At 44.3% G+C, this 17,082-nt stretch overlaps 1 protein-coding gene and 1 long non-coding RNA gene across 10 annotated transcripts in view; one reads left to right on the top strand and one right to left on the bottom strand.

The window, feature by feature from the left end:
* The window catches only part of B4GALNT4 (beta-1,4-N-acetyl-galactosaminyltransferase 4), a 168,722-nt gene extending 158,888 nt beyond the window's left edge, over window positions 1-9,834 (top strand). For all 6 annotated transcript variants that reach the window (XM_081212096.1, XM_081212098.1, XM_081212100.1 and 3 more), the window contains 5 exons: window positions 1,340-1,493; window positions 2,655-2,727; window positions 2,818-2,971; window positions 5,260-5,386; window positions 7,969-9,834. In XM_081212096.1, coding sequence (XP_081068222.1) covers window positions 1,340-1,493; window positions 2,655-2,727; window positions 2,818-2,971; window positions 5,260-5,386; window positions 7,969-8,083 — 623 coding nt within the window. In that variant the 3' untranslated portion in view covers window positions 8,084-9,834. The remainder of the gene's footprint in view (window positions 1-1,339; window positions 1,494-2,654; window positions 2,728-2,817; window positions 2,972-5,259; window positions 5,387-7,968) is intronic.
* Window positions 5,393-17,082, bottom strand: part of LOC308597141 — a 61,137-nt gene continuing 49,447 nt past the window's right edge. For 2 of the 4 annotated variants that reach the window (XR_014012851.1, XR_014012852.1), the window contains exons 3-4: window positions 13,101-13,152; window positions 5,397-7,245 (exon numbers count right to left, since the gene is read on the bottom strand). This is a non-coding gene — a long non-coding RNA (uncharacterized lncRNA). Of the gene's footprint in view, window positions 7,246-13,100; window positions 13,153-17,082 lie in introns of all 4 variants that reach the window. The other 2 variants (XR_014012849.1, XR_014012850.1) reach the window with 2 other exon arrangements.

The raw sequence follows: 17,082 nt of genomic DNA, 5'->3' as shown, positions 1-17,082 counted from the left end.
TGACAGATGAAATGAGAAGATGGTTTTTTTGTGTGTGTTGTTTTTTTACAATATATCTGAGCTGCCATTCATCCTGTTGATTCTGTGTACCATACACATTTCATACAAAATATAACAAAAACAACTTCCTTTATGACAGTGGACAAATGGACACGCTATAAGACTATAGAAACTAAAAGCAGGGTGAGGCAACATAACCCTTTAGAAACCCTTGATAAATAACAACATCTTAACCTGACACCACAAAGACTGTATTATCAGCAACAGGTGTACCTCTTTGGGAAAATCACATGGGAAATATCTTTATCCATACCCCAGTTGGGAAGCTAGTTCAGGAACTGAACTTCCCATAAGATCCCTCCCTCCCACAAGATTTCCTTATTTTGTGAATTACAGAACTACTACTACAGAACTACTACTACAGAAAACAGATGTGAGGCAATCTGGCTTCCCCCCAACAAAAAGGCAGTGAGGAGGCCATGGTGTTTCACTTGCTTATAGTCAGACAGCTCTGTGTACCATGTCCTCCCCCACCCACCCAAAAAAGCAACAAACCAAGTCCTGTACCGCTGGGGGAAAAGATAAAACCTGTGGCAAATTAATTAAAATATGTGTCTGTTTACACATACAAAAACCATATTCTGTGATGAGAATGTGGATGTGCCAAATATATGCCATGATCTGAAGTTAAGGGTGAGCAGCGAGGTGGCTAAGTTTGGGAGTAATACCCAATGTTTCAGGATGCTAAAGACAAAAAGGAATTGCAAAGAGCTCCTAGAGATGCTCTCCAAACTAGGGGGATGGGCATTAACCTGACAAATTCTGTTCAGTGTAAGTGTTGGGAGGATATCCTCATGCTGGAGGATAAAGCTGTCAAGGCTATCATGATGGATGCATACTACATCCGAGTCCAGGATCAGAGACAGCATGTCTCTGAGAACCATTTGCTGGGGAACAGCTGTGGGAGAATGCTAATGTACTCAGGTCCTGCTTGTGGACTTTGCAGAGGCATCTGGTTAGCCCCTGTGGGAAAGAGCAGGTTGCTGGACTGGCTAGGCCTTTGGTCTAACCCAGCAGGGCTGCTCTTAACTATATATTTGTATTCACTCACTGTGTAATTATTCCCTTCTTCTGCTCGCCGAACGCTGAATTGCCACAGGCTGAATGCCACTGAAGTCTTGGCTATGCTTGAAACACATGCTGAGAGTGTTATTCTCTTGCCACTGCTGATATGTGTCCACATAGATCATACGAGTCTTTTGTCATGAAGATGCTCCCCCATCAACATGGACTGAGCGTGCTTACAAATGCTAACGGCCTGTTTTCATAACTTGCACAGTTAAAAACCAAGCACGCTGGGTACAGCAGTTCATCTCAGACATGTCTAACCTATACTTGAACACCAAGGATGCCAACTTCAACGTTATCCTGGTAGACTTTGATAGTGACGACATGGATGTGGAGAAGGCCCTTCAGGAAGCTCACCTGCCCAGGTAATTCAAGGAACATTGGAAGCTCGGAAGCCTGTCTCATTAAGTTTCTGTGCCTGCACAACTCAAGTCTTGAAGCCACCGCTGCTTGATTTCTGAGCTGGACCAATAATGATATCCAAACACATTACTTTGGATGATACAGTGGGTACAGTTGGCCACTAGGTAGATAAATAAAGCCATTTAAATTATCTACAGCTTTATTTCCTCTCCAGACTTTTCAGTATTGTGCATGACTAGCCTGCTTTTTAGCTGTCTGTAACATGAGGCTTGAAGAGCAAATGGCAATAGCAGAAACGCTCTAGATCATGTGTGTATGGAAAGGGGGCAACGATAGGACCATGCCTGCTGAAATCAGATGCCCTATTAAGCATGTTGTGTCTGTGTGCACACTGCCCTTGCTACATCCATTTCTCCATTCAGTCTGTGTTATGATGATGTCTTTGCTTTATGAGTTGTGACCAAATACCAACCTGATGACTTAATCTGCAAATAATATCCTTATGGCTTCAAGTTTCAATCAGTTTAATTGGTAGATTAAGACTGTAACTCTTAGCACACTAGAGAGTGCACCCCACTGAAAAGAATGGCATTACTTCTGAATTGGCATACATAGATTTGCACTGTAATGGACTTTAAACTTTGCATTTTAAACAAGATCCTTTGCATGTTTGCTTGTAAGTAATCCCTCTGAATTTCATGGTACTTCTCCCCAATTAGGTGTGCAACCATAGTTGCTTAATCAGTGACAGACCACTTTAACTAGTGGGCCTCAAAGTTAAAGGACAGTTATTCATTTGCTGAGTCTCTTTTCATTCAAGCATGTTACTAATAAAGAACAAGAAAACATTGATGTTCCCTTCTAAAAAGAAGGAATAATCTATTTTCCCCCATTAAATTGCAAAGTATTGCAACCCTTTCAACAGCTCTAAAATGTATCCACGTTGAGGCTAGGGTAGTATGCAAATTTATTTAAATATACTTAATTCAGTTGAGTTAAAGGTATATCATTTAATCAACTAAAAATATGTAACTGTCTCTAGCCTGCCTTTATTGTAGTTTGGTGTTTTCCTTCAGTTGATGGGACTCATATCTGTTTCCACCTTTCTGGTATTTGGAAGTCCCTGGTTACACCTATTTCACTGGTGTGCATCTTCTTCACAGATACCAATACTTGAAGCGCACAGGAAACTTTGAGCGCTCAGCAGGACTGCAGGCCGGGGTGGACGCCATAGAGGTGAGGCCCGAGGGCAAAGGGGATAGCTGTTCCCAAGACTGCTTCATACCTGATTGTCATGGCTTGCTGTGCCACTCTTTGATCCCTCAGGATGGCAGCAGTATTGTGTTCCTGTGCGACCTGCACATCCACTTCCCCCTCAACATTCTCGACAGCATCCGGAAGCACTGCGTGGAGGGAAAGCTGGCTTATGCACCCATTGTCATGCGGCTGGGCTGCGGGAGCTCTCCACGAGAGCCCAATGGTAAGTGAAACACGTCTGGCTGCTGAGGAAGTGGAGGAGGCTGGACTGACTGACTGACTGAATGAATGAATGAATGAGGCTGCTTACGTGAGAGGCAGCATGGCTACATTCCTCACACAGCCAGCTTAGTGTTGGGCAGCAAAAGTTAGTTAAATAGCCAAACTGCTGGCACTATAATTGTGCCCTTGTTCCCATCTAGCCCTCTTACAGGATGCCTACAGACACAACACAGATCACTGAGATCACCTGGAGGAGTGCTGTTAATTGTCCCCCAATTGGCCTCAACTAGACGTTGGGCATTTAGTGTCACCCGTCCAATTCTGTGGAGCCCTCCTCCAGCACAGATCTGGCAAGCCACCTTCACTTTTAATTTTCTTGGAAGTCTCCTGAAGAATTTTTATGCCAACAGGCCTAAGCAGCTGCTTAAAACTTTCTTGTGTAGCCAGTTGTTTTAATGATTGTTCTGCACTGCTTTCGGTGTTTTGTTTTTTAAATTTTAAAACATGTTTTTATATTGCTGTGCACCACCCTGTGTGAGGGCGGGATGTACGTTTCATAAATAAATAGAAATAAATAAAAACGTCTTATCTGAAACCCTCCTTTAAACTTCACTCTCATTGCTCTTAAGCAAGAGCAGAAATAACATGCAGGTTGACAGCTGCTCTGTAGGCTTCAGCTCAAACCTCTTGTGGCTCCGTCAGGGAAGTTTTGTATCCCCTTTGCAACCCAGCAGAGAAAACCCAGACCATTTGCCTGAGGGGCGCAGCACAAGTTCAGAAAAGAAGCCAGGAGTCTTGGGCTCTGACTCTACTGCTGGGAAACCTAACTTGGCTGCTCTTCTCTAAATGGTTTTGACAAGAAAAGCCCTGAATAGTCACGCTGCCAAGTGAGACTGTGGAGAGAGATTCAGCATGTGTGTGGATGTTTTAGCAGTAGAAAGCAGCAGGGAAGTGAGATAGAGAGAGAGAGAGAGAGAGAGAGAGAGAGAGAGAGAGAGTGTTAGAGAGAAAGCATACACCAAAGTTATGATTTTTAATACCTGGTGTTATTATTTATTATTGTGTCAGCGGGTCCATATATTTTATCTGAAATCTTCAGGCCATTTGGACTTCGTGCAGTAGGCATTCCTTTTTTGCCAAATACTTGTCACTTGAAATCTGTTTCATATTGTTGAAAATCTGGGGCAGAAAACAGATTGGGCAGCAGAGTGAATATGCTTGCCTTCTCCCAGGGCTCTGAATTTGTTAAGAACTGCTACCAGTCAGCACGGACAAGGTTGTCTGGGTCAAGTGAAGCTGGGCAGGTACTGGAACAATGTGTGGAGGCACTAATGGGTTGGATGAGGGACAGTAAATGGAAGCTAAACCATGGTGAGATTGAGCTGCTATGGATTGGTGGTTCCTGGGACCAGGAAATAGGAATGCCTGTTCTGTACAAGTGTGCACTGTATCACAGGGACAGGTGCATAGTCTGGGGGAGGGGGACTCCTGGATTTTACTTTACCTGGACAGGAATAACCCAGCTGCAGTAATCCAGGTACTAGTAAGCTCTTGCAATCAGCTCTATGTGAAACTGCCCTTGAGGATGGTCTGGAAACTGCATTTGGGGCAAAATAACAGCAGACAGAGTGTTAATGGATATGTCTGCACAAGACCATATAACACTGGTTCTCAAAGACCTGCGCTGGCTGACTGCATGTCCCTGGGCCCTATTTAAAGTTTTAGTTGTAAGTCCTAAATGGCTCAGGACCTGGAGATCTGAAGGAACGCTTGGGGCTGGCTGTGGAAGGTTCTTCTGCAGCCCCTCTTTAACTAGAATCAGGCGATCTGGGACTTGCCAGAGGACCTTCTTGGTAATTCACATCCAAGTGGTGGAATCATCTCCCCACTGAGCATGTTGGGGTGGGGGCAACATGGCCCTGTTGTTTATAACAATAGATAGATCAATGATTTTTTTCACTATATTTTCCTTTTTTGTTTTAATTGATGCTTGTATTTTAAATTGTTGTACCTTGCCCTGAAATCACTACTGAAGGGGGGGCACAATATAATTTCTATAAACAATGAATAAAGAATAGAAACAAGTCCTGGTTTCACAGAAGTTCATCTAATTAAAGTTATTTCTATACCTGTTTTGAATCCACATGAGATAATATTTGCTGCCAGCAGAGGACAGAGTGGCTTCTTTGGGTAGCAAAATGAATGGGAGACCAGAACTGTCTAGGCTCTCAAGCATAGCCTTGCTTCCATATCAAGATCCTGGCAACATTCCTGGTTCATTTTTCTCAGGCTACTGGGAGGTGAATGGCTTTGGCCTCTTTGGGATCTACAAATCTGACTTTGACCGTATTGGTGGGATGAACACAGAAGAGTTCCGGGACCGCTGGGGTGGAGAGGACTGGGAGCTGTTGGACAGGTGAGATTTCTGGGATGGCCCAGAGCCCCCAAATCCCCCCAGTGCTGAGTAAATACCTGGTGCAGGACAAGGCAGGTTTATTGACTCTGGGTAGATAGCTGGCAACATTTGGTGTAGAGATGAGGATCTTGAGGTCTACTGCACTTTGCAGAGGCGTCTGTCACAAGTCAATGATGTCATAGGTGCAGGCCTCAACATATGTAGCATGGTTCAAGATTCCTGTTGCCATACCTGAGCAGGGTGGGCATAATCAGCACCACGCAGACAAATTTAATGCCCTAAAATACTATTATGTTTATATTAAGGAAGAAGGTGATATTCTCTAGCATTCTAGCCTCTCCCCCCACTTTTGTTCTTTCCTCTCTCTCTTTTTTGAAGGACAACAAAAATAACCCTTTCTTTCCCCAACAGCAATGTTCTAACCTTTTTTAATGAAATTCTTTGGAGGTTGTGTTTTCTGCTGCTGCACACACCTACCTACATTTTTAATTGAGAAGGGGCAAACTGCAGCACAGCCTCTCTCCCACCTCTCAACGCAAAGCTGTACCGCCCCTCCATCTATTGGATGTTGTTCAATTGACTTTGAAAAGGGCCTGGGGCTTTCATGCCAAATCTGAAATGTGATTGGAGCCTCTGCTGTGACTTTGCAGGAATGCCCCGAGGCTCTTGGTCTACTTGAAGATTTTTTCATTTCAAGATGTGCCACCAATTCCCAGTTCCTTCTTGTAGTGTTCAGAAGGCTGGGATGCTGCATTCACCCTTGATTTTAACCTCTGCTTAACAAAGGGGAAGCCATTCACCCCAAGGTTTGCACAGGAAACCTGCAAGGTCTCCCTGTCCCTGACGTACACTGGGAGAAGTGAAACCCTTTCCCCTTAGTTGTTAGATGAGTGATATATATATATTCTTCAAAGAATAATGAAAGAGCCAAAACCGGGATTTCCTCATTTATTTCTTAATTTATAAGCTTCCTTTCAACCAATCTGGTAGAGCTATCAAATTATCAAAATGTCTTTAGAAATTTAACCATGTAAATTGATTTTAAAACTTGCATGCCAACATTGCAGGGTCACATAACTCAACCGAGGGCCCTTCGATTGCTGCAGTCTTAGAACAACCTCCTAATTTTCTTTGGGGTGCTGCCAGCACACAGCAGAGGCAGGGGCCTTTGCCCCCACCAGTGAATTTTGGTCCCTTCTGCTCTGCCACCGAGAGAGTCATAAAAGAAAAAGCATTGTTTATCTGTCCTGCAGAACTGGCCCCAGTGAACTGTATACTCGTCCTGTGGTAGTCTCCCCCTAGCACCAGGGAGTGTTAGAAAAGCAAAAAGCAACACTTTCAAGGCTTGTTTGTATGACCCTGTCCTTCATGAGTGGCTCAGCCTGGAAACATGGTGAGGGAGGTGTCACCATGCCATAGTTGCAGTTTTGGATTTGGCCAATCCTGTTTCTTGATAGCCTTTGGATTAATATGGACCAGCACAGTAACTTTCATGTCACTGTGAGATCTGCCATTGTGAGGGTACTTTTGAGATCTGGTGCAGACGGCACTACAAGTGGCTGGCTCCCCACAAACTTACCATTCACATGAGTGGTCTGCTCATGTAATCATGATGCCAGAAGAGATCACTTTTTTTCTTCCGTGACCAGAAAAAACTGCAGGTTCCCAATTTTTGTATTCACAAAACAGCCATGATATTGTGTGTTTGCTCTTCTAGCATTATCCTGCTTATGAATATGGACCACTTACTGAGCATTTATTTTCAAGGAGTAACAGGCAGCAATACCAGTTCTATCCTATCCTCTCTTATGTCAGCATGTTTGACACCGAAAAGGTTGCCATCTGGAAGCAGTCAGATCCTAGCAATGAAGGATGAAGAAGACAAGAGTTACGTGTCAATCTGAGGCCTTTATTTTTGTAGTCAGTGGCCAAAGCAATTTATATATACTCACAATAATAAACAGAATATAAATAAAATATGCAACTAACAACAAATCCCTGCATGCATATCCTTAGGCACTAAGTGTTTGCCCACATCAAAAGATCTTACTTTACCCTTTGGAAGTTCAAGCTTTGGCAAAGCTTAAGAGAAATTTTAGAAATCTGGATTAGCTGATCAGAATCTCTCCCTAAATGCCATGCAGCCCAGCAGGTTTGTTCAGGTTTGCTATATGGGTTTACTCAAGAGTAAGTCACAGGAAGATGAATAAGCCTTCTTTGAGTAAGGGTGTTACAGCTTTGGTTTCCAAATGACACACTGAACATGCTCTCAAATGTGTATGCTAAAGAGGTGTGAAGGGGGTATAGTTTAGGAGGCAGTCTCTAAAAGCTGTTTCCACGCATGGCATTTAAAAATAGTTTGTTCTTCAGTTACCACACAATGATAACTTTAAAATCTCCATTGGCAAAATGTACATTCCGTTTCTTTCCCACATTATACCCTGTGTTAGCAAGGGTGAGAGAGTCTCAGCCTGTGTTTTAGTGGCATAGTTGAAAGTGGTTTAAGTCCTTAACAGATGTTTAGTTGGAGGACTAAATGACCTTTCTGTCTCTTGATTTCCTTCTGTTTGGCTTGCTCACAGAGTGCTTCAGAGTGGGCTGGAGGTGGAACGTTTGCGACTCAGGAACTTTTACCATTACTACCATTCCAAACGTGGCATGTGGAATTCACGCAGCAAGAAGACACCCAAAGACTAAACACCAGCCCTGCCCTCAGCTGATCCCCACTCCTGGTCCTCTTCGGGAGGCAAAGAGGAAGCAGCAGCTGCCATCTTGGCTTTGCTACCTGTGACTCGGCACACCTTCCACACTGCTGCAGGTGCCCTCCTGGATGCAGCATCGGTCTGAGGCCCTGCGCAAGGGCTCTCGGGAGTCGAGGGTTTCTACTGAACTATTTAAAGCAAACCATGTTTACTTTGGGATTTTTTTGTGACTTTTCTTAAGGGATCTAATTTCTTAGTCAGAAATTGCATTTATTAACTCAGTAGTACTGAAAGGTCGGGATTCCTGCTGAAAGGGAGAATGGGATGTGCCTTCCAGTATTACTACAGCCAGGAAGGAAGGTGCTGGGACCGCTACACAAAGCTCATGCAGCTGCCAGGGGAGGATCACTCTTGTTACTTGGCTCATAGTTTTGGCACCTGAAAGCAAAGGAAGAATCTTCAGTGTGACAAGTGCTGTTCACTCCTGAGGTGACTGGGCCTCAACACTATATCATGGTCAAAGTTAGGCCCTCAGGAGAGTTCAATGTCCTAAGAGGATTTTTGAGGGAAAGGCTCATGTCAGGTTTGGGGGGGGGGAGTGTTTCAGTCTTTCTAAGTGAATTTTGGGTTTCTGGCCCATCTGCATATTTTCTGGATCTGTCTTAGGTAGAGGCAGCCCCAAATCTAGCCCCCTGTGATCTTCCTACACGTACCTGCTGCTTCTGTGACTGATGAAGATCATGCTAGGATGGAGATTGGGGGAAAGAGAGAGAGGGCACGATCATGAGAGTGCCCTTCACTACTCTCAGAGCCACTTCAGATGCAATAATCTTGCTAAGGGGGCTGGGGGTATAGGCACCTTGTGCTTCCTGTTCTTCCACATCTCCGTCTTATCAGAAAGAGAACTTGCACATCTCCCCTGCGCTGGAGGTGCAGAGACTCCCAATGTGAGGACATATTCCAGATAGGAACAGTACAGTTCTCTTTCACACTTCAATGAAATGGCAAAGGAACAGAAAAGTATTGAGGCCCTTCCACTTTCTTTTCCCATCACAACACATTCGCATCAGAATTTGCTTGCACCCTTCTCATTCTTCCCTTTCATCCTTTATCTGTTGTTTGAATGTACAAGGAAAGTATCGAGTAGCTCTCTGTGCCATCTGAAGTGGCCACAGAGAGAGTAGGTGGGTTTCTGTATAACCATCAGCATTGGAGCTGCCAGGAATTAAGGAGAAACCCATGAGTGCTGAGTTGCTCAGTGAGCCTAAGCTTCCAGTTACTGCCCACTCTTCTCCAGTCACCCAACCAAACTGATGGAAGAAAGCTGGGTACCATCCTCATGCTATGAGGTGTGAATACCCACCACCATAAAAACCCTCATTTTGGGGAGGGGATTGGATAGCTAAGAAAATCAGGATGGGCTGAAAGAGTGGACTGGAGGACCATGTTTTCCTCTAATCAACATTACTTCCAGAGGAACCCCCCTCCTTTTCCACACACAGTTGGAGAAGTAGGTGAGGTTTCACTATCCTCAGGTTCATCTTCACAGGCTGCTGTGGTTGGGGTAACAGAAAGGGACGGTGCAGGAATCAAAGGAGGGGAGGGCACAACAATATTTCCAAGCTAATTTCTGTGAAATTATGAGGTAGAAAGCTGTTTTCAGAAAGTTATGTCTGGTTTTGTTTTATTTTTTTATTTTTATTGATATTGTTATTAAAAATAAAGTAAATGTCTTGGTTCTGATTATCTCCCAGGTTTCAGTTTTGGTGCTTTGCAAATGCCATCTGAAAAAAGGTTGATTTCCACTGCAAAGATCCTTCCCCTCCCAGCCAAACAATGGTATAGGAAGAGTATTGTGTTGTGACACTACTGGTGCACTCAAACTTTGCCTCACTTAGACTATCCCCAAGAGGGTCTGACCCTGCAATTGGTGCTGTGCTGAAAACTTCTCCCACTTTTCCCCAAGCATTCTCTATCATAAATGAGAAAATAAATTGCATTCTGAAATTATCAAAGTCATCTCTCTGGTGCTCTGCATTCTGCAGCCCCTCCAAGCCCGTGACATCCCAGGCTGGGCTTTGCTGTAAGCACAGGAAGCTGGGAGGGTTGTCTACTATGCTCCCAGCTTTTAAGTTATTTTTACTTTTAAAGAAATCAGTACACTTAAAAAAAATGTATTGGGAAGCGCTTCCCTTAGAAACAAAGGGAAGAGCGCTTAAATCCAGGAGCTAGGTTGCCAGTCGCCCCAGCTTCAGGTAACTCCAGGAGAGGAGACCATGGAGGAAATTCATCCCATGGGCCTTTTCAGATCAGGAAGGCTGCAGAGTGCCAGGGAAATACTTAATAGAAAGAAAAACACACCATAGTCTTCTTTGCAAAATTACAAATGCCTTTTAAAGCACTTTGTGAATGAAGCAGAAAAACAGAAGTCTCTTTTTACAAGGGAAGAAATCTAAAGAAACTGGAGGGCATGTTTGAGCAAGTACTACCCAAAACACCTTTACGCTTCAGCCTGGATTTGCCTGCGTGGTCACAATGGCATCCGTGAGAACTTCTGCTGGTGCCCCATCCCTTGGTCATGCTGTGGATGGTGAACTGCCCCCGCCCCACCTGTGGAAAGTGCAGTGGGGGAAAAGAACGCCACTCATGCTGAGCGCCTGGTTGCGTTAAATGGGGGCAAGAGAAAGGAACATTGTATTCGTTTCTGTAAGTGAAAAACAACTTTCTGAATTTTAGAAAAGGCATTAAGGATGAGAAAGAAATGCCTTCAAACTGACACTCGCATCCAGATTTCATCAACGCTGCTCTGCCCTGCCACACAGGTTTCACCCTGGCCGGCCACAGCTGGGTGTGGTCACACTGAGATGCTTTTGGCCTATATTTAGCTCTAAAGAGAAGGGAAAAAATAGAAGGAAGGCAGGCAGTGCCACTGAGAAAAGGACACGAGAGGCAGGAGGAACTCGGCAGGTGCTAGGAAATTTGTTCATTAAGAAAATGTGGCTAAATGCATTTTGGGTTTTTGAACAAAACACACTTGGGGGGTGGGGCAACACTATTAGTCTGATTCTGCCATGATAGAATGTTCCTTTTTGCTAGCTCTGGAGATTCAGCTAAGGCTGTTTGCAATGCAGACTCTTTCAAGCATCAAATACATGGATACAGAGCTGATGGCAAGTTACTACAGCCTGCTAATCCCTACAAAGGCATAAGCAGAAGAACAAACTCATGAAAGATGGCACCTCATCTTCTCTGAATAATCGTGTCCCTGATTAGTGCTCCCTTTGCATTTTGTTCCAGGAAAGCCAGGATCTCATTATAGAGGAGCTGACTTCCCTGCATTAATCTTTTCCCATTCTGGCCAGACCTCATAAGGAACGCTGTCTCTGCCACAATAGCCTCACTTAAGGCAAGCCATGAACAAGCAAGCCTGCGGGTGCACAGAACTGATTAACAGCAGGGCAGCTAGAAAAGAACGATTAAAAAAACTTTGGTCCCCTTTTGTAACGTACATAACACCAGCTTAATGTTAAAATATTTTTTGCTGCTGGAATAAAAAGATATAAAGCTTATAATTGCTTGAGAAACAACATGTGAATAATTGAATGATAGTGTTTAAATAATGAGTTTGTTATATATTTGATAATAGGTTTTTTATTATCAGTGTTGTGTTTTGTATCAGGGTATGTGTATATTAAAGAGGGGGGAAATCACAGCATTTTTGCTCCTTACCCACAGCTAAGTCATGGTTTTCAGAAGCTGGGTCTCAACCTCATCACCCCTTGGAGAGGATCTGGTTCAGCTTATACACAAGTTAGCAGGCCTCAAGACTTCCCTCTTGTAATTCATTAGGTCTACAACTATAACAGGAAGAAACTTCCACCTCTCACATATCACCTCAAGGCACCACATTTATGCAGTCTCCATGAATCCATTCTTAGTCTCTGGGCAAGGAGGAGATATAGAGCACATGTAGTAAATATCATCTTGAAATACTCACCTAGGCCAGGAAGGTTAGAGCCACATCTAGAGGCCCATTACACACTGACCCATGCAATTGCATTATACTGGTGGCCAGCTGTGCATCAGACAAACTGGAGTGGGTGCTTATGCTGCTGGTTCCAGATTTTGCACAGTATTGGGATCAGGCTGTTTCACCCGATACTATTCCTGACTGCAGTGGTACAACTAAGGATATCAGACCTTCCATATCCACCCCATTGGACTGATAGGTGCCCACAGCTGAGTTGGGCTAAGCTGAAAAGTCAATGAAACCTGTTGGTTTTTGTTATGGATTTGTTCTGTCATTAAAGCTCCATGGGTATGGGCCCAGGGTAGTGGAAGGCATGTCTCATCTCATTTGTTCCTCTGAAGACTCTTAAATAATCAGAAGAAGGCATGATATGAGAACCCCACCCTCCTAGGCTAGACAAAGGCATCAAGGAACAAGGGCTTCTTGACAGGAGCATCTTCCCTATGGGAATTCCTTACCTAAAGAGGTCCATCAGACCCACTCACTTGTTATTTTTCATAGGCTGGCCTTTTAAAGCTATCACTTTTATTTCTGGTTTTATCTTGGCTATTTGAATACAGGGATAGTTGCTTATATTGTTTTAATTTAACTATATATTAATTTTTATTTTTGTTGTAAACCTTGGCATGGCTACTAAGTGTGCTCTATATTTTTTTACACAAAAAAACAACAGGAGTAGTCTGTCACCTGGACTTCTCTAGCTGAGCACCTTCCACTGCAGCACAAAAACAGCTCACCATCACCTTGCTTTGCTTACAAAACACAACAGGTGGATGACCCAGAAGAAAATGAGGAGAGATGCAAGGAAGATATCAGCACTGCCAATATGTGTTGTCATATACAAAGCATTTCCCCATGCAATCAAGATCAGAGGTGGGGCAGAAGATAGATGGGCATCCACCCCTTGATATTTGGGACACCAAGGATTTCTGATTCCCAACTGTTCAACAATAGCAACACCAACAACAAAAGCTTTCCCTACCTCCTCCTAAATCAGGCTGCTGAGATAGCTTGGGAGCTGGGGACAATCAGTTCTGAAAGGGAAAAGAAATTAGGAATTATTTAATCATGCACATCACAGCAACTGCTACCTACAAATCCCTGGGCTGAAGCAATCCCAAAAGGCAAGGGAGCAGCTAAGCAAGAGATACATATGGAGTTTCTTTCCTACTTATCAACTTGACACGCTTGAGGCATCAGCATAATGGAAAGTGAACTTTTTTCCTTTTTTTTATTTAAAAAAGGGTATTTGGCTTCTCATTGGTTGTGCTTATTTTCCAAACAAAAATATTAATTGGGTACTGCTTCCAATGTCAGTTAGCAAGTCACTGCTAGCTTGCACAGCCTCAACAGGCAGATAAGGATTCATTTTCTTCCCCCTTCATTGCACAAACACTACTTCTACGTTCTGCCTCACCCACTAACCCATCACTGCCATAGGTGACTTAGAAAGTGTAAACCCAAAGTCAAAGCATTTCTTTGTTAAAAAACCAACCTAGTACAGAAATTCACCCTAACATACCCAGTCACACAAACCGTTTCCGTAAAATCTTGGACCCTGCACATTTTCCTGATAATTGAGTTGTCATGATTGTTATATGAATTATGATACTGTTCAAACCCAATTTAACTAGCAGAGTTGGGCCTCACACCTCAGTTGGTGAGATCACTGCCTAACACTTGCAGTGGCACCTTCAGGCAGCATCACATCAGACAACCATTAAATACCGTAATATTCCCACTAGCGCCTGTCCTCTCTTGTAGTACCACTCTGGTTGTTCTCCCTTAAAAAGGTGCCCTGCAGTTGCATAGCAGGACATGAGGACAACATTAGCAACATAGTTTGCACATCATGGTAAGTCAAACCATGGCTGATGAGGACCACACAAATATGCTTGTTCCCAGAGCGGAGCTCACATCTGCTTTGCACCTTTGAGCTCATGGAAGCATGGCAGCTAAAACAAGCCTTGGACTTAGTGTGTCATCTGAACCCAAGATTGTGATTAAACTTTCTCCTCCTTAACCACAATCTACAACCAAGGAAAAACCTTGGCTACACATCACAGTTAAAGAGGGAAAAGCTCAGCCACAATCTCCAGTTCAGATAACTGTGCTAAGCCAAGGCTTGTCTTAGCAGCTGTGCTGCACCACCTAAAAAGACTGGAGCAAAGCAGGTGTGATCTCCCCAGGAGCCAATACATGCAAACATGGCCACTGAGACAACCCAACCTGAAGGGAGGGACAAGTGAGCTAATGTGGGAATTCTATCATTTATTTCAATAAACGTACCTTTGGGGGCAAAGCAACACAAAAGGTGGCTTACATTTCATTAAAAAATGCTACAAAACTAGACTATTTACATTACAGAGGTACAAAATTATTTCAAACAGGCAAGCCCAAAATAAACAGAAATACGGTACATGGACTTGTGGTATCTCCACGGTAAAGCATTTGCTTTGAATGCAGAAGGTCCCTTGTTCAGCCCTGGGGCTGCCAGCTTAGTGCTGACCCATGACATTGCCTTGTTCATAGGTGCTTCTCCAGCTGTGGAATGCCCTCGCTAGTGAGGCGCACCTGTCGCCACCATTAATAACTTCTAGGAGGAATTTGAAAATGTTCCTGTTTACCCAGGCATTTGGTGGTTGAAGAATATTGTTCCTGGCAAGCACAAGAACACTGGCTGGAATAGTGCTTTGAACTGTACCTGCTTTTAGAATGCTTCTAACCGTAATTGCTTCCAGAATGAAAAAAATTCCTTCCAGTAGCACCTTAAAGACCAACTAAGTTAGTTCTTGGTATGAGCTTTCGTGTGCATGCACACTTCTTCAGATACATACTTCTTCAGATACTGCTTCCAGAATGGTTTAATTGTTTGTGTGTGTTTTAAGAAATGTGGACCTCTTTGCTGCGCTAGGCTCTTTCAGGAGGTAGGGCAGGATACACCGTAAATTGAATAAATAGCAATAAAATCCCTGATACCTCTAGGTAGGGCAGAGAAGACTCCCGCCCGAAATCCTGGAGAGCTGCTGACAGTAAGTGAACCAATGATCTGATTCAATATAAGGCACCGTTTCCTATGCTAAAAAGCCAAATTTAGATATTTGGAGGCCATGGACAACTACACCTTCTCTTTAATTTGCTTTTTGGTTTCCCCACCTCTGTTAAAAACAGTAATAGGTAGGGTGTTGCTGAGTTACAGCTTTAATTTTGGTGGGTATGACTGTTCTTTTCATCTTTTGTTGTTTTTAACTGCTGTTTTGGAAGGGCATTTGCTTGGGAATTTTAAAAATCCTTTTCTTTCTGGGGAAGCCAGAGTGAAACAACCCCCCCCCCCCCATATATACACACATATTTGCCTGCTGATGAACAAGCACAGGCCCTAGCTTGACTAAGAGAATCCGAGCATCTCCCTGGGGCCATGAGCACCACCCAGTCAGTCACACCCAGCTAGCGCACTCTTTCTGGCACACCCAGCCAGCAGTTTCACCATCAAGAACACCTTCCTGAGGTTGTCCAACTCACCACCATCATAGGATCCAGTTCTGATAAAGAACCTGGAATCAGAGCCAGTCCTGAGCCTGTGAGTAAGCATCCTATGCATGTCTGCTCTGAAGTTAAGTCCCACTGAGTTCTCTTTACCCCTAGGTGAGTGTGCATTGCAGCTTCAGTTCCCTAACTGAGAGGGAGGGTCTGCAGTAGATTTTTTACTTTGGGTCAGGAACTTTTCATTCCCTAATACTATACTTGTTCACTCTCCACTCACTCTAAGATGTGTTCCCCATCGTTTTCAGTCAGGTATTTACGGTAGCTTGCCTTAACGATAACGATACAGTAAATTCACATATTTTAAAATCAGAAAACCCATGAACTGTTACTGTCAGAGCTGCTTGAAGATCCTAGCTCACAGAGGATCACGCTAGCCAGCGATCATTAAGTAAAAGTCTTTATTGAATTGCAGTTTCCATTCTCACGCTGCTGCGCGCAACTCTACGTCTAGTAGCTAGATCGGCGAAGCTCCGTCTGAGTCTCCGCCCCTTGTGCACCAACTTAATATCCTAGCCCTGCTCCACCTTTTCCGCCTGACTGTCCTCCTCTGGGTCCCTCTACCCCCCGGGGTTTCTTCCTTCCTGGATTCTTCTGACGCTGACCCGGACCCTCCTGCCTCCTTGCGCCGGGCTTTAGGACCTGGTTCCCTTTCCGGGCTGCTTACTGCGCCGCCTTCCTCTGCATTTGAACTTGGCGCGCGCGCCCAACCTTCCACATTCCTCTAAACCGTTTCTTCGCTCCCCGATGGAGGTGTGGCCACTCCTGACTCATGCCCTCCCTCCTGTGGTGAGCTGCCAGCGCTTGCCCCCTGGCTCCCTTCTTCTTCCCTGCTCCCTGGCGGTGACGCTGGTCCCGATTTCCAACTGCTCTCCCCTGAGTCCCCTCTGGCTCTATCTTCCTGGGGTGCCCCCCTAGACTCCCCCCTTGCCCTGGCCACTGGTGCTCCTTTCTGTGAATCCTCTGATTCACTGGAAAGACTAGGAGATCTCGGGTCGTCGTCATCACTCATCTTTTCTTCTGCCTCCTCCCCTTCGCTCTCTGTTTCCTCCCTTGGCCTTGCCTCTGCTCCTAAATCCCTGACAGTTACGTTCAGCAAACGAGAGAAACAACAGCCAGCACCAACCCTAATGCCAATTTAACACAGCTGTTTTTAATTGCTGTTTTGGAGGACCATGTTAGTATGTTTCATGCATTTCCTCTTTTAATATGTGTGTGTGTGTTTAATTCACCTTTTATGGTTAACCTCTTTAGGAACTTGGATCCAAATGACAAGCCGTGCACGAAGAAAACAAAATGAATAATTGGTGAAATAAAAAGGGTTTTAATGCCCAAGAGGGATTTTACCTTTTGTGTGGAGGGCACAGGAAGCAGTGCTACATTAGATAACCTCAGAGAACAGAGAAGCTCACATGCTAAAG

Source organism: Podarcis bocagei, assembly GCF_964188305.1.
Source record: "Podarcis bocagei genome assembly, chromosome: 1".
Lineage (NCBI taxonomy): Eukaryota > Metazoa > Chordata > Lepidosauria > Squamata > Lacertidae > Podarcis > Podarcis bocagei.
The sequence above is the reverse complement of the archived record's forward strand: the minus strand, read 5'-3'. Positions and strand labels throughout refer to the sequence as shown.